The sequence below is a fragment of the Scardinius erythrophthalmus genome (assembly GCF_964197995.2).
Source record: "Scardinius erythrophthalmus genome assembly, chromosome: 14".
Lineage (NCBI taxonomy): Eukaryota > Metazoa > Chordata > Actinopteri > Cypriniformes > Leuciscidae > Scardinius > Scardinius erythrophthalmus.
Genome location: NC_138234.1, coordinates 18,223,981 through 18,248,955, shown reverse-complemented (window position 1 = coordinate 18,248,955; position 24,975 = coordinate 18,223,981). Strand labels below are relative to the sequence as shown.

Sequence of the window (24,975 nt, the reverse complement as noted above, 5' to 3'; positions counted from 1 at the left end):
TAATTTAAATAAACGTAAATAAAAATTTCAAAGATAAATTATATAATATAACAAGTAAATAAAAATATTATTAAAAAGGACATTTTAACTTACCCCAAAAAATTTTAAGAAAATAATTACTAAAAATAAGAAAAGTGCAACTAAATTAAATAAGTAATTTAAATACAAAAATATTATTTAACAAAACGGGACAAATTAAACTAAATTATTATATAAAATATAAGACCAAAAATATAAGACAAAGTAAAAAATGTATATAACTATATAGTAAAATCTGTTTTCCTGACCTGTGCTAGAAGGTGATTGGCTGGCTGAGGTTGAGGGGGAGGAGGAAGAGGCGGAGGAGGAGGGGGCGGGAGAGACATGGGCTGCTGGCCCCGCCCCTGCTGTGATGTCATGGTAGGGTTGTAGATCACCGGGCTGCCATCGGGGTTAACAAAAGGCTGACCTTTGCGGGACAAAAACCAAAACACAGTAAGAAAAAGACTAGCGCAAAACAGCTACATTTGAATTTTGACTTCATTCGTGCAACACTGAATTAGTAAGGAAAGTTAGTATGTCGACTACGCAGTGTAACCTCCACCGTTGGTCAGGACTCAGGAAGTACCCACCTGTCTGTGGATTGAGCAGAACGCTGCCCGGTGGGATGGCGGTGGTGTCCAGAGGAACGATGTAGAAGCTAGCGTTAGTATTAATGTTAGAGTTAGTAGTTGCGCTCTGAGAGACCGGGACGGTTGCGCTGCCCCCGATGGGCACGGCCGGAAGAGGAGCCGCCGGGGTGAAGCCCCGACCGGGATGGGGAACAACGGGGGCGGGTAACGGCAGCTGAGTAGGCCGAGAGAGCGACCCGGAAGAGGAACCTACGCTACTAGAGGAGTCTGAACCTGAAGGAGGGTGAAGAGCGAAAGAGTTTTTACTGTCAGGTGGGAGATGAGGAAATGAATGAAGAGGGGATGATGGGCGGGGCTAAAAACAGATATGACAGGAAATTATGTCATAAAGAGGAAGCGGAACCATGAATGGTGGTCCAAATAAAAATCATGCCAAAAAGAATTCATCTGGTGATGTTTCCTCCAGATATTCAGAATTCTTTAGTTAATTTGTTTTATTATTAATTAATTTGATCAAATATTTATTATTATTCTTTAATGAAATAATATTTTTTGTTAAAGCTGCAGTCCATAGTTTATCCTCTTTGTCGCCATCTCTGTTCGAAATCTGCAATTGCAGTTATTCGCGGAATTATCAACTTTACGTGGGTTGTGCCTCGGCGCGGCACAGCGCGGATGAATCCAATGTTTTGAGGAGGATGTGCGGCTGTCAGTCGCCGCGCCGGTGTGGAAACTGTCGTCCGGAACCACGGATTCTACTTTTTCTTACCAACATAAGAATTTTCACCGCGCGGATAAAATCTAACGATTGATATCACGTCAAACCGTTTATACTTTGTTCTCAAATTGTCAATGTTAACAACATCAGCATTGCGTGACTACATTTAATGCCCTTCCGATATTTATCCTTGTTTTCGCATGGGCCGGTTGCAGTCTCTTTCTTTCTAGCACTACGAAATCCGAAGTCTTTTGCATTTTACAACGGGTGAATCTCCAGTTGTCACTGGTGATTGTCGTTTGAATCTTTCTCGACCCGCCATCAAATTGATAAGTTTAGGGCTGTCAGTTAAACGCGTTATTAACGGCGTTAACGCAAACCCATTTTAACGGCGTTAATTTTGTTATCGCGCGATTAACGCCTAGCAAACTTTGTAGTTTTTTTACACATGCTTTTGCAACAACTAGTAACGTTAGTAAAACTACAACACCACTGGATCTAGCTAGACCAGAAACAAAACAACAGGCACACCGCACACACTTGTTTGGGCTTGCGAGCCGACCAAAGAGTGGACGAGAAGCCGCGTCTAGGACAACTTGTATCGCACATCGGATGCGCACTTTCTCAGTTTATGGGCAGCAATAAACGCGCTGAATGGTGCCGCCGGTGTGTGTACACTCATAGAGAATAATGTGTTCGAATTTTAAATACGAGGCGCTGCGTTTCGCTTCTCGTCCAGTGTGCGACCCCCCTTTAACGTTACGTTTTGAGTGGATGAATGACGAGCGCGAGACGCCGAAATGGATGCCAATAAGATTCTGAATGGAAAGTTTACTTTTAAAAAAAGTGGCCAAATGGTTCAATTGACAAGACCAAAGTGATCTGTGTGTTTTGTCGTTGTGAAACTGAGCTATCATCGCAGCACGTCCAGTCTGAAATACCACTTGATGGCCAAGCACACACACAGCTGATGCGAATTCTCCGCCCCCTCGTCAATATCAGGGCCTCGTCAGTATTTCTTTCACCCTTTTATTGATGGACAGTGTTACATTGTGTGAGAGATTATTTGCTCCAAGTGAGAATGTTAGTGTGAAATTGAACACTACAGTATATGCCAATGTTGTTTTCAATAAAAAACATTTGCATAAAGCAAGCCGATCCACTTTTCCATGTTGATAAGAGCATTAAAATGAGAAAAAAATAAGGGGACAAAAAGAAATCAAGAGACATTTAGAATAGATAAAAATGTGCGATTAATTGCGATTAATCGCGAGTTAACTATGACATTAATGCGATTAATCACGATTAAATATTTTAATCGTTTGACAGCACTAGTTTAATTATATCAAGTGCTGTGAGAAAAGGCTATAAATCTCCACCTCCAACATCCTCACACTCATAGCCTACTAGCCGAGACTCTTCTTTATGTTTACAGATGTGACGTAATGACGCAAAGACATGCTTGAATTTTCCGCGGAAATCCACCAGTACCACTGGAATTAAAAACATTATTACAAGCTTACCGTTTTGAATCGAGCTAAGGCAAGCAGAGAGTTTTGAACTCTGGCTGGTTATGAACTTTGTCAAAAAATTATTTTGGATAATTTTTAACCCAAAAAAGTTACGGACTGCAGCTTTAATAAATTGTGATTCATTATTATTATTATGGCGGCTACTTTTTTTAAACATATTTATCCAGAATAATCTCATACCGATGAAAACTACTTGAAATCTGATTGTTCAGACTGAATCTGATTTAAAATAATATGATTAAAATCAAAAATCAAATAAAAGTTAAAATATTGATGTCTGCAAACCACATAAGTGATTTTTGTTAGTAATTAAAAAACAAAATAAACCATTAACAAATAAATATACTAAATTCAGATTTGATAGTGAATAATAAAATAAAAAAATACTAAATTTCTTATCTGATTTATATCTGGATGAAACCCACTGATGTATAACAGCAGCAGAATGTGTGATCATTCAGAGGGCTGTTCAAACGTAACTGGCCATGAGGAGAGATCCAGCGGTTGCTGAACGGAAGAGCAGTCCCATTAAATATTAAAAGTGATAAATATATATTGGCTTCGACTCCTTGAGCTTCTAAATGCCAGAGCATAAATAACCAATGAATCCAGAGAGCAGACGGCTCTGAATATGAATGTGTTCTCTTAGCTGTTCCTCGATGGGCATGAAATAGGTGAAAAAAGAGGGCAGAGAGATTCACCACACACACACACTCACACACTCAATACATGGCAGCTTAAAGCACGAACACGAAATGATGAAACAAAAAATGGTCTTCAAAAGAACAAAACGCAGGACTGGGATAGTGAAAGTGAAGATACACATGGTCAGTTCATGTAGTATTTGAACAAGACAAACTAGAAATGATCTCAAACTACAATAAAAAATGTCAACCTCTAAAAAGTTGGATTTTAGGGTTCATGTTGGAATTACTGTAAATTTCCTGTACTGTAAATGTTTGGAATTCGGAATCTCTTTACTGACTGGTCCTATTTGACCGCTGTCAAAAACATATATATATATATATATATATATATATGAGCATTGCCATAGAAACAAAGCATTTCTGAGTCCGGGGAAAGAAATCGAGTGGAGCAGAATCTCATGTCTCCTAATTACTGTAATTCCGACATAAACTGTAGTCTGTAAAAAATTATATTGGCTTCATTTAAAACCCACAGACATCTAGGGATGCACGATATATCAGGGACCATAGTCAATCTGCATATACTAATTTTAGTATCATTTGTTATTTAAAATTGTAACTTTAAACCATCTGTATCGGTCTGATTAGGCTGAAAGCAGTTCATAGCAGACATAATTATTTATTTTTAACTCACACTAAACTAATTATAACAAAAACTTAATTTTCTCTTTTTCTGTGCCAGGTTTCAAAACTACTTGTTATCAGCTATAAATGTATCTTAACTTTACAAATTTTACTTTTAACTTGTACTATAGCTTGAACACTTTATTTTAAAATTAAGATGAACTGGCTTTTGTATCATGTTCAGAGTGAAACATAATAATAATAAATATTATAATAATATGAAAATAATAAATATTATATTAGGGACTTGATTTTATTTATCAAGAATTACACTGGATGGTGAAAAGCATTTTAATATAACAGGAAGTTGAAGGTTTTAAAACAAGACCTTGATGATGCAGAAATGGAAAGTCGTTTCAGAGGCAGGAACAATTATTTATGATGTATACAATTTTCATATATAAACTGAATATTTATACAATTATATATGAAAAATTTAAGGGGAGTGGCTTAAAATAAGGCCTTGATGATGTCAGCGGTAACGGCAAGTCGTTTCAGAGGCAAGAACAATTATTTCATTATGATGAAAAATTAAAGGGGAGTGGCTTAAAATAAGGCCTTGATGATGTTAGCAGTAACGGCAATTCGTTTCAGAGGCAAGAACAATTATTATATTTTGTTGAAAAGATGAAGGGGAGGGGCTTAAAAATAAGGCCTGATGATGTCAGAGGAAATGAAAAGTCGTTTCAGAGGCAGGAACAAGTATATTTTGATGAAAGATAAATGAAAACAAACATTTTTTCTTTAGAATAACTTAATGAATCGTTCGCAAACGACTAAAGGTAAATAGGCATCGTTTTGATTTCAAAATCTTCTATATTGTGCATCCCTACAAAAGTCTATCACCAAGTCCCAGTTTGACAGTTAAGTGAATGAAGGTGTGTTATTTACTGGTTTTAGACAGTTTCCCCATGCTCTTGCTGCTGGCCGTGCTGTCTCCTCGAATCAGCAGGCTGATGCCGCTGAAGCTGTTGGCTTTAGTCATGGCGGGCTTCAGGTTTCTGTGGGAGCTGTCTGAATCCGTGCTGCTCCAAGGCCGAGAATCCGAATACTTCAGCTCGTTCTCAGAGCTGCTCTGACGACTGTTTCCCGAGCGCCCGTCTCTCAATCTACAAAAACAACCACTCATGGATTAAAGCCCGGCGATGAACAAACATGGCTGCCGTTTACTCAAAAGCACAAATCTCATAACTGGTATTTAATTAAGCTAATAAACAAAGCACACAAAAAACTACCTGAATATCTGTCGTCTTTGCTGAGTGTTAATGAAAGTCATGTCCTCTTGAATTCTAGAGGGAATTTAAGCATTGCAATTATCACATACTGTATATAAGACAACAGACAAACAAGAAAGCAATAAAGAAGCTCCCACATATAACTCACTAGTAACTGTGTTATTAATATTTTTACCTTTTATCAAAAGGGAAATGTTCTTGTCCCTGCAGATAAAAAGACGCAGATTAAAAAAACAAAACAATATATAATAACTAACAATGAGCAATACTTTTGTTACATTATTTTTTAATCTTTGTAATGCTAGTTAATGAAAGTACAACTGTTAATTGCTAGTTCATGTTAGCTCAGATCCATTCAATAATATTAACACACACTACTTTATCAGTAAATGTTGAAATTATTAACTAAGATTAATAAATGCTTTAGAAGTATTTGTCATTGTTAGTTTATGTTAACTAACGCAGTTAACTAATATTAACAAATAGAACCTTATTGTAAAGTGCTATATATATATATATATATATATATATATATATATATATATATATATATATATATATATATATATATATAGTAATTTTTTTTAGCTTTATCTAAATTAATAAAAAATTAGAGCAAACTACATTTCTAACAATTATATTACAGCTAAAGTACAAAAACATAATTTATGCTCAAATTAACTATTATAATGATAAATGATAGACATTTCTCACACAAAGTTGTGGTTTATACTAAGTAATAAATAACACTACTTATAAAAAACAAAACTTAATAATAGGTTTATAATAAGATGTGTTGTATTTTGGTGAGGAGACGCACGTCTTGGGCGAAGATCCTGTCTCTGGCGCGCTGGTATTCCTCCTCTCGCTCCTCTATTGATTTACTCCGTCTGTCATCCTTAAGTCGCATCCGCAACTAAACACACACACCTACACTTTATCTTCAATACCATATCGCGCAAGTTATTGTGTACATTTGTTGGTTGTTGGATTATTTCAATCAGAAGTTTATTTATTTGTAAGTAATATATTTAAGTTAGAATATATTTCTTACCCTGCCATCCTCCTGGTCCAAGCTGGAGTTATCTCTCTTTAAGATGTACCGCTTTTGGAAATCATCCGTTTTATCATCTTTAATGTGTTCAGAAAACTTCTGATCTGGTCTGTGAGAAAAAAAAAAGAGTTACATTAAAACTTTCATAGTTATAACAACTGAGGCTAGTAACCATTAAATCCACACGTACATCCTAGTATTGTTGGTTTTGTTGATAATTACTGATTTCCCAGTCTGATCGACATTATGGTCCAGCCCAAAGTACGCCGCCACCCTGTGAAGGAGCATCCTGTGGTATGATGTCATCGGGGGGAACTTCCTCTTCTGACTTCTGTGGGGGGGGGGGGGAATCAATCAATAAATTAATTTAAGGATGATAATATTATAAATATAAATATACTTATTATAAAACCTAACATTTTATATTTATATTTATGTGCATTAATCCAGTTTTAGTTGAAAACGGTGCTGTGTAAACGGCCCCTCAATCAATTAAATGCTGATACATAAATACAGTTTTATTGTTAACATTTTACATACAATTCTCAAAATTAAGGAAAAAAAAAAAACAGAAAATGTCCTCAAAATGGCCAAATATTAAAATACATTTTTGTACATACATTAAATACATTAAAATAGTAATTTTTGATAATCAGCCTGGCTGATATTTCAACCTAGCATAAATATGATATGCATACATTTTTTTTTTTAACATTTACATTTTTAAGTAATTTGCTTTATATGTATATATGTGTGTGTGTGTGAAAAAGAAAATCACGTCAGTTTAAAAAGTTCTTTATTTTTTGGCTCGACTTACTCGATGTTACTAATGAAGTCCAGAATATCTTGCTCGAGTTTCAGCAGCATCATTCTGTCCCTGTAAGAGCAGCGTTCATTAGCATTTATTACATCTCATCAGCATGATGAGAATCCAGCGCACAAGTGCCAGAGCATTCAAATGTGTGCCTACAAGCTCCGCATCGATCCACATTAACGACCAAGAAGAGATGCAATACTTGTGCAAAAAGTAGTTTTCTTATACTTTTTAATAGAAATATTTAAGTAATAGTTCACCCAAAAATTGAAAATTCTGTCAATTACTCGCCCTCATGTCGTTCCGTCAGAACACAAAGATATTTTTAATGAAATCTGAGAGATTTCTGTCATTGAAAGTCTATTAACCTAAAATTCTGACACTTCAAAACATTCATAAATTCATTGAAAAATAAATCCATATGAATCGAGTGGTTTAATTCAAGTCTTCTGAACAGACACAAGAGCTTTAAATGATGAACAGATTTAATTTAGGCTTTTTATCACATAAACACTGATCAGTAAACGTACATGATGCATTCAAATTTGGTCATGTAAGCTAAAGCATGAGAACCAATGAGGTTCATTCTCATGTTTCGCAGCACGTTTGAGCTTCAGCAAGAACCAATGATGTTCATTCTCGTGTTACGCAGCACGTTTGAGCTTCCATAAGAACCAATGAGGTTCATTCTCGTGTTTCGCAGCACGTTTGAAATTCAGCAAGAACCAATGAGGTTCATTCTCGTGTTTCGCAGCACGTTTGAAATTCAGCAAGAACCAATGAGGTTCATTCTTGTGTTACGCAGCACGTTTGAGCTTCAGCAAGAACCAATGAGGTTCATTCTCGTGTTACGCAGCACGTTTGAGCTTCAGCAAGAACCAATGAGGTTCATTCTCGTGTTTCGCAGCACGTTTGAGCTTCAGCAAGAACCAATGATGTTCATTCTCGTGTTTCGCAGCACGTTTGAGCTTCAGCAAGAACCAATGAGGTTCATTCTCGTGTTTCGCAGCACGTTTGAGCTTCAGCAAGAACCAATGATGTTCATTCTCGTGTTTCGCAGCACGTTTGAAATTCAGCAAGAACCAATGAGGTTCATTCTCGTGTTTCGCAGCACGTTTGAAATTCAGCAAGAACCAGTGAGGTTCATTCTCATGTTACGCAGCACGTTTGAGCTTCAGCAAGAACCAATGAGGTTCATTCTCGTGTTACGCAGCACGTTTGAGCTTCCATAAGAACCAATGAGGTTCATTCTTGTGTTACGCAGCACGTTTGAGCTTCTGCAAGAACCAATGAGGTTCATTCTCGTGTTACGCAGCACGTTTGAGCTTCAGCAAGAACCAATGAGGTTCATTCTCGTGTTACGCAGCACGTTTGAGCTTCCATAAGAACCAATGAGGTTCATTCTCGCGTTACGCAGCACGTTTGAGCTTCTGCAAGAACCAATGAGGTTCATTCTCGTGTTTCGCAGCACGTTTGAAACTCAGCAAGAACCAATGAGGTTCATTCTCGTGTTTCGCAGCACGTTTGAGCTTCAGCAAGAACCAATGATGTTCATTCTCGTGTTTCGCAGCACGTTTGAAATTCAGCAAGAACCAATGAGGTTCATTCTCGTGTTACGCAGCACGTTTGAGCTTCCATAAGAACCAATGAGGTTCATTCTCGTGTTTCGCAGCACGTTTGAGCTTCAGCAAGAACCAATGATGTTCATTCTCGTGTTTCGCAGCACGTTTGAAATTCAGCAAGAACCAATGAGGTTCATTCTCGTGTTTCGCAGCACGTTTGAAATTCAGCAAGAACCAATGAGGTTCATTCTCGTGTTACGCAGCACGTTTGAGCTTCCATAAGAACCAATGAGGTTCATTCTTGTGTTACGCAGCACGTTTGAGCTTCCATAAGAACCAATGAGGTTCATTCTCGTGTTTCGCAGCACGTTTGAAATTCAGCAAGAACCAGTGAGGTTCATTCTCATGTTACGCAGCACGTTTGAGCTTCAGCAAGAACCAATGAGGTTCATTCTCATGTTACGCAGCACGTTTGAGCTTCAGCAAGAACCAATGAGGTTCATTCTCGTGTTACGCAGCACGTTTGAGCTTCCATAAGAACCAATGAGGTTCATTCTCGCGTTACGCAGCACGTTTGAGCTTCTGCAAGAACCAATGAGGTTCATTCTCGTGTTTCGCAGCACGTTTGAAACTCAGCAAGAACCAATGAGGTTCATTCTCGTGTTTCGCAGCACGTTTGAGCTTCAGCAAGAACCAATGATGTTCATTCTCGTGTTTCGCAGCACGTTTGAAATTCAGCAAGAACCAATGAGGTTCATTCTCGTGTTTCGCAGCACGTTTGAAATTCAGCAAGAACCAATGAGGTTCATTCTCGTGTTACAACCAATGAGGTTCATTCTCGTGTTACGCAGCACGTTTGAGCTTCCATAAGAACCAATGAGGTTCATTCTCGCGTTACGCAGCACGTTTGAGCTTCTGCAAGAACCAATGAGGTTCATTCTCGTGTTACGCAGCACGTTTGAAATTCAGCAAGAACCAATGAGGTTCATTCTCGTGTTTCGCAGCACGTTTGAAATTCAGCAAGAACCAATGAGGTTCATTCTTGTGTTACGCAGCACGTTTGAGCTTCAGCAAGAACCAATGAGGTTCATTCTCGTGTTTCGCAGCACGTTTGAGCTTCCATAAGAACCAATGAGGTTCATTCTCGTGTTACGCAGCACGTTTGAAATTCAGCAAGAACCAATGAGGTTCATTCTCGTGTTTCGCAGCACGTTTGAAATTCAGCAAGAACCAATGAGGTTCATTCTTGTGTTACGCAGCACGTTTGAGCTTCAGCAAGAACCAATGAGGTTCATTCTCGTGTTTCGCAGCACGTTTGAGCTTCCATAAGAACCAATGAGGTTCATTCTCGTGTTACGCAGCACGTTTGAGCTTCAGCAAGAACCAATGAGGTTCATTCTCGTGTTTCGCAGCACGTTTGAAATTCAGCAAGAACCAATGAGGTTCATTCTCGTGTTACGCAGCGTGTTTGAGCTTCAGCAAGAACCAATGAGGTTCATTCTTGTGTTTCGCAGCACGTTTGAGCTTCAGCAAGAACCAATGAGGTTCATTCTTGTGTTACGCAGCGTGTTTGAGCTTCAGCAAGAACCAATGAGGTTCATTCTTGTGTTTCGCAGCACGTTTGAGCTTCAGCAAGAACCAATGATGTTCATTCTCGTGTTTCGCAGCACGTTTGAGCTTCAGCAAGAACCAATGAGGTTCATTCTTGTGTTACGCAGCGTGTTTGAGCTTCAGCAAGAACCAATGAGGTTCATTCTTGTGTTTCGCAGCACATTTGAGCTTCTGCAAGAACCAGTGAGGTTCATTCTCATGTTACGCAGCGCGTTTGAGCTTCAGCAAGAACCAATGATGTTCATTCTCGTGTTTCGCAGCACGTTTGAGCTTCCGCAAGAACCAATGAGGTTCATTCTCGTGTTTCGCAGCACGTTTGAAATTCAGCAAGAACCAATGATGTTCATTCTCGTGTTTCGCAGCACGTTTGAGCTTCAGCAAGAACCAATGAGGTTCATTCTTGTGTTACGCAGCACGTTTGAGCTTCCGCAAGAACCAATGAGGTTCATTCTCGTGTTTCACATATAATGTTTATGTGAATAAAAGCCGAAATTAAATCTGTTCATCATATAAAGCGACTGTCTCTCTTCAGAAGACTTGGACTGAACCTGCTCGATTCATATGGATTTAGTTTACGATTTCTTTATTAACTTTTGTTTTGTTTTGGGTGTAGAGAATATCAATGGAGGGACAAATAAATATATTCATTTGTTTTACAGAAATGAACAAAAGTTTTATGGGTTTTGAACGACATGAGTAAATGATGACAGAATTTTCATTTTTGGGAGAACTATCCTTTTAAAATGATTATTAAAACATAATATCTAAAAATATATTATTTATATACAAATATTAAATAGAAAATGACCCCAAAACAAAATAAACTGCAAATGTCCCCTTTAAAGCGACCTAGGTCACACTTTATTTCAATAGTCCGCTTTAGACATTCTACTAACTATAAAAAAAACTTGCAACTACATGTCAACTAACTACAAGTAAATTTGCATCTACATGTCAACATGTCTGTTGGGGGAGCATCAGAATGAAGTGTTAGCAGATATTAAGCAGACAGTCTACTAATACTCTAATGACTGCTAGTTGACATGTAGTTGCAAAGTTACTTTGTGTAAAATGGCCTATCGAACTAAAGTGACCTACTCTAGAAAAAAAAAAAGAGGTCAATGAATCGACAGGAAGTAGCAGTAGCAGTAACATTCAGACGAGGGTGTGTTAATGAGACGGTGGGGGGATTTTCACACACCGGGGGTTGTTCTTCAGCGTGTTGACCAGAAACTCGTGGAGGTCTATTCCCGTGGAGTCTGTGTATTCCTGACTGGGATCTGAGAGAGAGATGGAGAGAGATTCATCACACACATTCTGTTGCATCCATCTGGCCTGTGAGAAAACACCTCCTCTGCCAAAAAAACAAAGCCACACACACACACACACACACACACACACACACACACACACACACACCTCTTGAGAGTGTCTTCTTGGACAGTCGGTCTGTTTTCTCTGGCTTTTCTGAGATTTTCTCACTGTCCTCAATTTTGATGGAAGTTTCGTCTTTTTCAAAAGACTGGCTGAGCTCGATATCAATCTTTTCCTGTTAAAACAAATAATAAAACAGATTTAGAAATAAGACATTAACAATAGCAAAAAGTGATTCATTCAATTTCATTCAATTATAGATATATTTGATATGAACACATTCACATTTCCCAAGTTTCTAAAAACAACAAACACCTTTTTTTGATGATTAGAAGAAAAACAACAGCTCATTTTTGTCATTATGAAGTGAGGAGGGTAATTTAAAACTAATTATGATCTCTTTCCCTTAGCTGCAACTAATCAGAGGAGTTTGATTAAAATACTTTGCCAAAACAATTAGCACAAGACTTGTAATCATCTCAAGTAATAAAGACTTGCCTCCTCTAACATAACAATCACAATAGAGAACAAAAATGTTCCAACATAAACCCTAGACTATAAACTAACTATAAAAGCACAATTAAAAAAAAAAAACTTTTAGATTAGTAATTTATGAATTTATGGATGGTATCACAATTCTGTCTATAAATAAAGAATAAAAATAACAATAAATAAAAAAGCTAAATCAAATTTCCCACAATAATATAGTATATAGAGTACCAATAATATATAGGTGAAGAAATATATTTTTATATCTACTATATAGTCATATATACTATACTGGACAATAATATTGATAATAAAAAACAGCATATTAAATAAAATAAAATGTGTGTGTGTGTGTGTGTGTGTGTGTGTGTGTGTGTGTGTGTGTGTATATATATATAATAATCAATCAAATCAATAATTTTAGTTTTAAATTAGTGGCAGGCTGATATATCCACTGACATGTGGACAAAAGTCACAATAAAAGAGAAGAAACTAATCCAAATTCCACACATTATAATATAATTCCACAATAATAATAATATTATTAATAATAATACATAACACTTATGTCACAAAGCACTAAATAAATAAATATTTTTTGTTCAAACACAAAAACTTAAACTTTACCAAAATAATAAAACAAATAAAAAATAAAATAAAAGTGTGATACTTTTTTAGGCCAGGCCTATTCAATCCCACTTCATGAACGATTTAAACAATTTAATTTTGCTCATAAATGATGCTTATTGTTCATTCAATTATGTTATGGTAAACTGTATTAAATTGACCCTATAACAGTTAAAAACTTTCGATAGTGATAGTACAAGAAGTGCATGGTCATTATAGTAAATATATTCCATTCAGGTGCGCAGCTTTTAGGTTTAGAGGGTATTTTGGCCTGTTCTACTGCACATGAATTTATATTTTATGAATGGGATTTACAAACTCCCCTGAGGAGAAAGACGAAGGATTGTGGAGGTTATGAGATCATTCTGCCCTTCTGTGAGCTTTGGACTCGATCCCACCATGATCCTTCACTCTGATGCTAAAACTCGGCTTTATTTCAAACAGAGAGCGAGAGAAAGAGCCAGCCAAATGAACAGCAGTGGCTTTAAAGAGATAGTTCACCCTAAAATTATAATTCTTTCATCATTTAACCACTCTTTCGTGATCCCAAATCTTTCGGCTTTCTTTCTTCCGAGTACAAAAGGAGATGTTTAGCTGAATGTTCATGCTGCTCTTTTCCATATAATGAAAGTAAATAGGAACCAGGGCTGTCAAGCTCTAAAACTGTTTGGATTTTGTACATAGTAAATGATGACAGGTTTCATTTTTGGGTCCTTTTATGTTCGTTATAAATCGCTAGGCACTGTTTTTCGTTCTCTGGCTTTTTTCTTCACCTGAACGAGGACAAAAATGTCATGCTACACGAGGGACGGCGAGAGAGAAGACGAATGGACAGATCGTGAATGAGCAGGTTGTGGGGGGGGGGGGGGGGGTTCAGAGAGATGAGAAAGGTCTATGAATAGAGACCCTCTTTCCTCGGGGAGGAAGTCTCATTCACTCGTTCAAGGACGTAAACTTGATTAAGGACATTTATTCGTCTTTCAGACGGTTTGTCCACAAAGACCTTGAGTTCTTTTCTTCCTCACCTGCTCCTGCACTGCATGACTTCCGATTTAAAAAAAAGATAAAAACGAAACGATCGTCTGGGTTTCTTAACAAAAACGTCATTTAAAAGCAAGGTTGTCAAATGTATTCACCATACATAACTTTTCTCTGAAATATATGGTCAAGTATTGACAAGCTTATAAAAATAAATGCAAGCCAACAATGAGTATGATATAACATGCAATGTATTTGGTTTACATCTCAAATGTTACATCAGTAATGATAAAAAAAAAAACAATATATGCTTTACTTTTGAAAAACTTAAATGAAAAGTAAAAAAAAAATATATAAATATGATGAATATATATAATGCAATTATTATTTCTTTAATAACCAACACACAAAGAAAGTTGCAGCCTTGTATACAAAGAGCTGATGGTGTTGACCGCCTACAGCGAGCTCTAGGCTTCCTAATAGCGGCTCTGAGCAGCACACTAACCTAATAAATAGAACAAAAATGGGGTTTGGATAAGAACAGGCAATTATAGCAATCCACTGAGCTAGGCAGCTGAGACAGGAAAATTGTATTTGGTATAGATGATGGATGAATGCAATCCTGTGCTGGGGACGCGCACACCTTTAATAAACGCACAGCTCTATAAAACGTGCACATATGCGATCGACTCGCGCAAAACGTCTTTATAACTAAGAGCAGCGTTGATGTTTTGACAGCGTTATTGATGTGGGAAGCACTGGAGCAAGGACATCGGTTTGATCATAGTTTACGTGCTTTGCTATGAAGCCCCTAAGGGGAATGATGTAAAGAAAAAATTGTATTTCAATGCTTTTGGCTTCTATCGCAAATGTATTGTGATCCCCAGAGAAACTTTGTGTTGTCTTGCAAAACTACCGTTTTCTCGCATAACAAAAGCGCTCCCCTTAAAATGTGCATTTTCTAGCAAAAAATGTGCATTCTCTTGGGAAATTTTTAGCTGTCTTGCAAAACTATTGTGTTTCCTGAGAAAATTTGGATTCTCTCGCAAAGTATAACATTCCCTGAGAAACTTTGCATTCTCGCAAAACTATTGCATTCCTCGAGAAAATGTGCCTTCTCTTGCAAAACGTTTGCGTTTTCTCGCAAAAACATTAGCATTCTCTCGCAAAACTATTGCGTTCCTCGAGAAAATGTGCCTTCTCTTGCAAAACGTTTGCTTTTTCTTGCAAAAACATTAGCATTCTCTCGCAAAACTATTGCGTCTCTCGAGAAAATGTGCCTTCTCTTGCAAAACGTTTGCGTTTTCTCGCAAAAACATTAACATTCTCTCGCGAAACTATTGCGTTCCTCGAGAAAATGTGCCTTCTCTTGCAAAACGCTTGCGTTTTCTCGCAAAAACATTAGCATTCTCTCGCAAAACTATTGCGTTCCTCTAGAAAATGTGCCTTCTCTTGCAAAACGCTTGCGTTTTCTCGCAAAAACATTAGCATTCTCTCGCAAAACTATTGCGTTCCTCGAGAAAATGTGCCTTCTCTTGCAAAACGCTTGCGTTTTCTCGCAAAAACATTAGCATTCTCTCGCAAAACTATTGCGTTCCTCGAGAAAATGTGCCTTCTCTTGCAAAACGCTTGCGTTTTCTCGCAAAAACATTAGCATTCTCTCGCAAATCTATTGTTCCCCGAACAACTTTGCATTCTCGCAAAACTATAGCATTTTCTTATGCAAAACTTTTCCGTTTTCTCGCAAAGCAATTGCATTCGCCTGAAGAAAATTTGCGTTCTTTCACAAAACAATTGCGTTCCCAGAGAATCTTCGCATCTTCTCGCAAAACTATTGCGTTCCCTAAGAAATTTTGCATCGTCTCGCAAAACTATTGCGTTCCCTGAGAAACTTTGCATTGTCTCGCAAAACGTTAGCATTTTCTCACAAGACTATTGCATTCCCAGAGAGACTTTGCATTCTCTTGCAAAACCATTATGTTCCCGAGGAAAAAAGCGCTTTTGCAATACTATTGTGTTCCCCCAAGAAAAATTTAGTTCTCTCGCAAAACATTTGTTCCCCCGAGAAAATGACTTCCCTCGCAAAACATTTGCATTTTCTCATAAAAACCGTTGCGTTCGCTCGCAAAAGCAGTGAAATATTGTTTGTCCTCCCACCCCATATTATTTCCATCACAAAAGGTTTGTGAGCGATTGCAAAATCATGGAAATATAATTTTTCCTCACTTTTTTTTACCATCACAATGTCCCCTAAGAGCCTTCATACTTTGTATTATGAACGGCATGCTATTTTTATTTTAAATAGTATGTGAATTATTAAGTAAATTAGGTCACATGAACTAAGGAGTATGCTATTCAGAACACACACACACGTTTACCTGTTCTTGTGGCAGTTCTCGGAGCGGAGGTGGAGATGGTTCCTCACACACCGCCAAGCTGCGAACTAACTTTAACTTGCCGTTGGACTGGAGGAGAGTAACCATGGTTACCAAAACGTCTGGCACTCATTCGCAAAAAAACGTCCAACAACGCATGACTAAAAATATACAAGCACCATTTTGCAACGTCTCAGGAGACTTTTCAGAGCTCTGGGAGGGGTGTGTGTTAATTAAAGGCATGTTTATTAAAACCAACGCTTATATAAACACATCTGAAACCCCTGAAAGTCTGAAAATCTCGAACGTAATATTTTTTAGAAATAATAATAAACACAAGAGACAATTTCTTGCAGGCAATTTCAAAACAACCAAAAAGAACACGGTCTTAATGCACAAACTCAACGAAATCATAAAAACAGCGGCTGTTCAAAATGCAGAGATAAACCGACATCAAGAGCAGAGCAGAATTCGACACTAGGTGGGAAAATCTCCAGAGGAGGCGCTTGGGTTTTACAAACCCCCGGCATTTTGGTTCATGCTGCAAAAGTGCTAAACGCAGCATCCCCCCCAAGCACATTTATTATTCTTTACTGACTCGAGCAGGGGCTTTTATTCCCACAATGCACTGCCGAACTCTCTCTCTCTCTTTTTCTCGCAAGGCACACAGAGCGCAGGCAAACAAAACAACCAACCAATCAATCAAAAAAAAAAAAAAAGCAAAAAAAAAAAAGCGAACCAACTCATGCTGTGATCATACCGTACCTTGGACCGTTTAATACTCTGTGCTGATTGGCCGAGCTGTTGTTAAAAAGGAAAAAAGGAGGAAATTTGGATCATGTTATTAAATAATTCAAATACACAATTTTTGTTAACGTATGACATGCTTAAAATGTATATTTATTTATATATATATATATATATGAATTATAATGCATTAATTAAAATAATAATATAAATATACATTATAAAATATAATTTGTTTTCAGATTTTAGAAAATACAATTATGTAGTTTTTGTGAACCCTCATTTCAACCAAACTGTCATTGCAATCATGAAAAAGCCTTTAACATGTTAAATTTAGCTAAAAGCATAATTTTTTTACACTACTAATGTCACCACTGTTTTTTTTTTTTTTTATTAATATTCGGCATGGATGCATTAAATAGATCAACAGTGACAGTAAAGACATTTATAATGTTTTCTAGATAATTTAATATAATGTTTTCCTTTAAATCAAATAAATGCATATCTATCTATATCTATATCTATATATCCATATCTATATCTATATAAATATTATATATAAATATTATATATATATATATATATATATATATATATATATATATAATAATTCAATGTATCGCCCAGTCCTGGAAATTTATGGCAAATCCAGAAGGTCAAAAAGTTGAGTTATGCATGTTATTGCAGGTAATATAAAGGAGTGTGTGCACCAGTGAAGCAGCTAATTGTGCGGGAAAGGAGAGAGAAATGAACAATGAGAGAGGAATAGAGCTGAGATAAGCATGTGTTTCAATGCACCTGGCCGCTGCCCTTTCTCATTGCACCAAGAGCAGATGGTGGCAAAGTCACACACACACACACACACACACACACACACACACACACACACACACACACACACACACACACACACACACACACACACACACACACGCACGCGCGCGCACTCACACACCCTGAGGGTTTGCAGATAAACCAGCAGGATTTCAGGTGCAGATTAACTGTCCTTCCTCTCTTTACTGGCATTAGCCAATCACACGCCAGCTTGGATTCGATTGGCTGATTCTACTCATCTTGTTGTCTTATCTCTGTCTTTAAGCAGAGACAATGGAAACCACAGCAACAGCATACCGCTCAGTGGTCGTTAACATCCCATAATAAGTCATTAGCAAGAGGCTACAATCTCATTTTCTGTTGGCTTTGGATTATGTTACCCATAATGCACCGTTTATGCATAATGCACAAGTTTACCTGAGTTTGATGTGAGGAACTTTGGTCTGTCTCACACTCCTGGGCGTGTGTGCCATTGTTCTGGGGCGTGTGTTGGGGGTCGTTGAGGATCGCGGGCGATTCGGCCATGTGCGGCCCGTCACTCTCCAGAACCTTCATAACGTCACAACTTCTGGTGTCCAGAGAAGATTCAGACATTATCTTCAGACGCAAGGCCGAAAATCACCACCTGTGAGATAAACAGACAAACTGGTGATTTAGTTGACAGCGTAATTATGTTGATTTCAACTTGTGATGTTAAAATTACTGGTTCTTTGCTACCAAACTGATGTTAAATTTGTAAAAGTGTAACACAGGTTGGGTGAAATTACGAATTCTGTAATGCCAAAGGCTCACATCATGAATATTAATAATGTCTGAAGCTGCTTCGTAACCTTCCTTGAATGTGCATGTGTCATGTATCCTAATTAATATTCATTTCCCATAGTAGTATACGTTAATTAGCCAGCTGACTAGCGCCGAATTATAATCATATGCCTTTCAGCCAATCAGTTAAGCCTGCAGGCTAATGTCAATATACATAATTAAAAATCATAAGTGCATTTTTTCATTGATAAATTTGCACCTATAGTTAATTTGATGTGAATAAAATTGAGGTTGCAAACTTAAAGCATGCTCAATGGCATACCAAATTTTTCTGTATAGTTGCCGTAGGACTCAATTCGGTACTTAACTAAAAGGATTAGTTCATAAAAAATTAGTTTTATTAATGTCATGCTTTATGGAACAAGCAGGCATTCATAAAAACTTTCCCAAAGTAGGATTCGAATTTCGCCACATATGGCAAAAGATTAGCTCATGATTATTAATTAGCTGCTGACGTTACAACTGGAATTGAGCAATCACGTAAACTAATTAACATTCACGTTCCAAACCTTTTACTTTAAACGATTCGTATATCTAATTTGTTAGAAAAGCTTGCGTTTAAAAAAACAAGCAGGCTAGTCAAAAAAGAAACGCAAGAAAAAAAGCACTGTATGTTAATTCTTTGAAGTCTACGTTTTAATTATAGTTGTTTAGATTGTAAATATTTGCGCAAACGTTAATGCCTTTACAGTTTTTGGATATCAATATTGAGAATAGTCAAGTTTCGCTAGTTAGCCGCCATAACTAATTTGACGCAAATTAAAATGACGCAGTAAATTCCAAGGAATTCATCGACGTTTTTGTTCGAAAAAAAGATGCATTTACGTAGTCTGTAGCCACGAGTTCCGCGAGTTACATAACTATTGAAATCTAGGTACGTGAAAGAGAACTAGGTACTTCTATCCACCATTTGCGTCAAATGTAATATTTTAACAAATTATCATGAACTAAAAACATTTTGGTATTTTATTTAAACGTAAACGTTTTCGCACAAACGACATCAGTACGAATGTTGGTGTTTACCGGCTGTGCTGTTTTCAGGACTGGGCAGGAACCTTAGGGAGCGTAGGACCCTGGGGCCTCCGGAGGCAGAGGGGCGGACTGAGAGACGGACAGGGGGCAGCAGCAGTCCCATGACCCCCGTCACCAGCGCTTGGGTCGGGTCGCCAAGCCACGGCTCACGCTCCGCATCACCCTCGGACACCTGTCACACACACAAGGACAGAGGTCAGGGGGGTCGAATACAGCGAGGTCAAGAGGTCAGGGACGCATGGATACAGTAGCATCGTTGAGGGAGAACTGAACTTGTGTGTGGGTTGTTTGATGGAAAGTCTAAAAGGTCTTTCGGGAGCAGAAGCACTGCAGCGCTTTTAAAAAAGTGTCAGGGTGGTGACATGAATATGGAGAACAGTCTGTGCCGCAGAGAAGCAGGGACATTAAAAAACACTGAGAGGAAGTAACGTTTAATGCTGAACCTTACACACATTTTAAGCATTTCAACCAGCTATAAGGAATACTAAGCCGATAAATACGGCTCCATACTCAATTTAAAAGTATAGTCTGTTGAATGGAATATAAAAATAGTAGTTTTTTTTAACTCAAAGTCAATATAGCTCACGCATAGGTCTTGTGATGTTTCGTCTTTAACCTTCCTATGTAGTGCAATCATTTTAATTAACAGATTGAGATAAATTAACTTGAGATAAGCCCTATTCATCTTCGAACTGAGAAAATTTCTATCTTGCTAGTCAAAAAGAAAGACTTATAATAAGAAAAAGCAAGTGACATTTGGTACAGTACTTGTCAAGGCGAATAAGTATTTAAAAACAAACCAACTCACCATCAACTCAAGAGTTGCGAAATGAAAAATCCTACTATTACGAACAATATGACTGCCGAAATTATCAGTACTACAAACTCAACACAAGTGGTGAAATTACGAATCCTACTATGACAAACAATTAGTATCGATAATACCAACTTTATTTGACTGAAGTAATTGCAAATCCTACTATGACAAATCTTTAGTAGTACCAACTCAAAAAGACCAAAACGTTTAGCACAACTATGATGAACGATTAGCATCGGTAGTATCCAAGCAACACTAACACAAGAAAGAAAAAAAACATTATGAATGATTATCATAAAAAATCATGATAAAACTGTAAAAAGGTAACATCACAGTCGATAAGTCAAGAAATATATGAATATTTAATAGGTCACAGTGTTACGTAACCTTTCTATAGGTTCCGTTCATAAAACTTAAAGGGATAGTTCACCCAAAAATGTATTTTGGGTGAACGATCCCTAATATTTTTTCTTTATTTCAGCTTTATTTCGACACCAACCCTGGTGCCAACTCAATACAGATGACCAAATACCAATCCTACTAATGAATGTTTAGTTCATTCAAATTACTTGGTGTTCTGACAAGTCAAGAAAATAATGAATATTAATAAGTTGTTTCATAATAATCCTATGACGTTAAAGTAACGCCTTCCCAACAGTAGGATTCATTCATTCAAGCTTGAGTCTGAATGAACTGAACATGAGTGCCAGTGTTCGCCTGGGCTTTAATGACCCAAAAACACCCAGCCTCCGCCCCCGCCTATCCTGCCACCGCCAATCTAGAGACCTGTGCCAAGTTGTGACCCACCATATATCTCGAGGTCAAACGGGCCTGACCTGCCTCAGTCATCCCGCAAAGTACGCCAACTGAGACCAAATACACTGTACAATCTGACCAAGGTAGAGTCCTGCTACAGATTCAAGTTACCAAAACCATCATACCACGAAACACACACTGATCAAAATTCAAGCGATTAGCATCACGCGCGATTTGACAGTAGCGCAGGTGGCGGCAATGACAAGAACAGGTGGGTTTGACCACACTCAAGACAACAGCCAGACGGTCCCTCAGAATTATCCGAGACCATGCTATGACTTTTTCTTGAGTGTTTGCGCACAGGTCACTGGCATGATCCCACATCACCACAGGAAGTAGGAGTGGATAATGTGTCTCTTGATCTTCTCTGGGCTCAGAACAGACCAATCTGGGGCGCAGGGACAAAGGGCGGCACAATTGCGCACCAACTGACGCTTTCAAGGACAATTATGACTTATGAGAGGCGCTTTTCCTCCCACACATGGATTGAAACACCTACTGTTGGCAGGAATTACACGAGCGCTGTTCATAAATATACAAGCATCTCTCTTGCTGCAGGCTAATCTCAGCGCTGCCGTATCTTTTCCTCTGAACACAGCGTTTATGTCGAGGTGAAGTGAAAAATCCAAATCTGCATTTCAAAATACGCCCTCCACCGCAACTACCCTCCCCTCCTGCACGCACAACTGTTTTCGCTCCATATTCAATAAGTTCTTCCGAGCAACACTAGAGAGAAAAGACTCCCCGCGGATCTCGGCGGCTGCATATTTTCACAAACTTGACAGTACAGATGTCCGAGTTTGACACTGGAGGATTAAAAAAAAAAAAAAAGAGAGAGAGAAAAATCAACCACAGCAGAAACACACAAATACACCAGCTGTCTCTCAAAAACTACACAGCTGACTACCTAGACAGCATTTTTGGGTATAATTGGTGTGTTTCCAGTCGATTGATGCTCAAGAATAACGTATGTTGCCCAAAAAAAGTACGCTAAGTATGATGACTATAAATGTTGTCTAGATAGGTAGTGTACTGGATACGATATATAAGATTGCCCATAAATGCTTTCTAGCTAGGCAGCTCACTAGGTACACAAAGCCCCTTCAAAAAACAGTCAAGGTCTCAAAAGGTAAAATACTAAAATACTGCTGTCTAGATAGGCACCTTACATAATTTTCAATATAAAATGCTCAAAAATGTTGTCGTGTTAGGCAGCTCTCTTGGTACTGTTGTCGAAGGTAAGATTTCTAGAAAGGCGGCTAACTAGATCTCATGCCCAGAATCGCCATTTAGTAGGGGTACAATTCCCAAAATGGCTGTCTAGAAAGGTAGTGCACAACAATGTTGTCTAGGTAAGTAAGGCCATCTAGGTAGACAGCTCGCCAACTTGGTTTGATGAACATGCTGTGTAGGAAGAAAGCTCACTTGATACAATGCCCAAAACTGCTGTTTAGGAAGGTAGCGCACTAAGTATGATGCCCACAATTGGTGTCTAGGCATAAAAGCTTTTGATGCTTGCAAATGCAGTCTAGGTAGGCAACTCAATAGGTATAACTACCTAAAATGCATCCAGCTCACTAGATTTGATGGCAAAAAATGCAATCTGTGTAGGTGTATAATAAGGTTTTACATTCACATTTATGCATTAGCAGATGAAAATGATGCTCAAAACTGCTACTTAGGCAGCACAAAAGGTATAATGCGCTAAATGCATCTAGAAAGCCAGCTCACAAGGAATAATGACAAAAAAAGCTGTCTAGGAAGGAAGTGCACTAAGTATGATGCACGCAATTGCTGTCTAGGCAAACAGTTAATAAGCTTTTGATGCCTGAAAATGCCGTCTTGGTAGGTGGCTCAATTGGTATAACGCATCTAGGAAACCAGCTCACTAGATTTGATGGCCAGACATGCTGTCTGGGTAGGCGTATAATAAGGGTTTACATTTACATTTATGCATTTAGCAGACCAAAAAAATTATGCTCAAAAGTATGATGCCCACAAATGCTGTCTAGGCAAACAGTTAATAAGCTTTTGATGCCCAAAAATGCAGTCGAAGTAGGCAGTTCACAAGGTTTTATGCCCAAAAATGCTGTCTAAGAAGCAACTGCACTAATTGTGATGCTCAAATGCCATCTAGGCAAACAGTTAATAAGCTTTGTTGGCATCTAAGTAGGAAGCTCACTAAGTACGATGCCCAAAAATGCTTCCAAGGTAGTTTACTGGGTTTTGAGACCGTCATAACGTCACTAAATCTGGGACGGACACACAGACTTTATTCGGACGAAACTAAAACATCAGCTCACAAACAAATACTTATTTTTCCATTTTGTCTCATAAACCACAAAAAAAACAAAGACAAAAAAACAGACTAACACATGCAAAGTAAAATAAATAAAGACAAACACAACCACAACTTTTCACAAAAATGCATGCGACATCATCTCGCTTTAACCTTGTTGTCCGAGACAATAAAGCCCATCCGTAATTTCCCATTATCAATTATTAATCATCATATTTCAGGAAGCAACGAGCACTTACCCTCCTGACAAAAGAAGCGCACCACCGTGCCGGGCTCCAGGCTACACATATTTCACTTCACCCCTGTTTTAGACTAATATGCAAATGGACCATATTTCTGGATAAAAGCGTCGCTAATGGTTTTCCCTCTTTTTTCCTCCTCCCGTCACAATCCGTGTTCTCAGTGTGTGGCCGCTGTCACAGTCGAGCTATTCTTCTCCTCTCCTCTCCTCTCCTCTCCTCATCAGTTCATTTACACGATTCGCCACATTAACGATATTAGCCGGGCTGCCTTCGGCTGTAATTTACACCGACACAAACACCCAGCTTTCTGCTGATAGCCGCCTCGGGCTCTTTTTTAAATTATAAAATAGAGCAATTACAAGAATGTCATTACAAAGTGCGCGCGCACACACACACGAGCAGAGACTGCAATTTGCTGACATGCAAATTTAGTCACAATGAATTTAACCAAGGTTTAGAATTAATATGAAATTTGCACTAAAAGCTAATTCAGATTATTTGATCACTTTTGCAAATATTTATTTGAAGACCAAGCTCAAATGTTACAATGTTTTCCGTTTAAAGTGTTTCATTGTAAAAAATAAACATGGTGAATTTCACGTAACTTTACGCATTTATTTTTACGTTCACCTCAATTAAAATGAGCAAGAAAAAAAAAAAAAAACAAAAAAAAAAACACCAGCATGCAAATCAACACGTTCAAGACTTCACACACACACCTGCCTGTCGTTCATGATCCGCTGCTCGGCTCACATCATTAGTTTCCATAGCAGACCGAGTGGCATCAAACGGAGCGCGCTCAGTGCAGCTCTGCTCTCCTCCGTCTGAGCGTGGAGCGTTCGCGTACCTGCCCAAAGCCATCGCTGCCGCAATCCTTCCTGATTCTCCTCTCTCTCTCTCACACACACACACTCTCCGCCAAATCAACAGCTGGCCTTTGTGATGTCACCCCTCCCCTGGCCAATCAGAACGCCCTGAGGGCTGGGTGCAGTATGTCAGCGCTAAGCAGGGCTCCACCCTCGAGAGCCAATCAGATGGCCCCTGTGGACCGGAGA

General features: G+C 38.2%; 1 protein-coding gene across 8 annotated transcripts in view; it reads right to left on the bottom strand.

Moving 5' to 3' along the window:
* r3hdm1 (R3H domain containing 1) overlaps window positions 1-24,975 on the bottom strand; it is a 44,598-nt gene that overhangs the window by 12,735 nt on the left and 6,888 nt on the right. For 3 of the 8 annotated variants that reach the window (XM_081383685.1, XM_081383686.1, XM_081383691.1), the window contains exons 1-14: window positions 19,738-19,874; window positions 18,310-18,517; window positions 17,077-17,112; window positions 16,315-16,401; window positions 11,888-12,017; window positions 11,670-11,748; window positions 7,299-7,358; window positions 6,672-6,812; window positions 6,482-6,590; window positions 6,248-6,343; window positions 5,603-5,631; window positions 5,428-5,481; window positions 5,084-5,301; window positions 288-448 (exon numbers count right to left, since the gene is read on the bottom strand). In XM_081383685.1, coding sequence (XP_081239811.1) covers window positions 288-448; window positions 5,084-5,301; window positions 5,428-5,481; window positions 5,603-5,631; window positions 6,248-6,343; window positions 6,482-6,590; window positions 6,672-6,812; window positions 7,299-7,358; window positions 11,670-11,748; window positions 11,888-12,017; window positions 16,315-16,401; window positions 17,077-17,112; window positions 18,310-18,486 — 1,377 coding nt within the window. In that variant the 5' untranslated portion in view covers window positions 18,487-18,517; window positions 19,738-19,874. Of the gene's footprint in view, window positions 1-287; window positions 449-5,083; window positions 5,302-5,427; window positions 5,482-5,602; window positions 5,632-6,247; window positions 6,344-6,481; window positions 6,591-6,671; window positions 6,813-7,298; window positions 7,359-11,669; window positions 11,749-11,887; window positions 12,018-16,314; window positions 16,402-17,076; window positions 17,113-18,309; window positions 18,518-19,737; window positions 19,919-24,975 lie in introns of those variants that run through there. The other 5 variants (XM_081383687.1, XM_081383689.1, XM_081383690.1 and 2 more) reach the window with 3 other exon arrangements.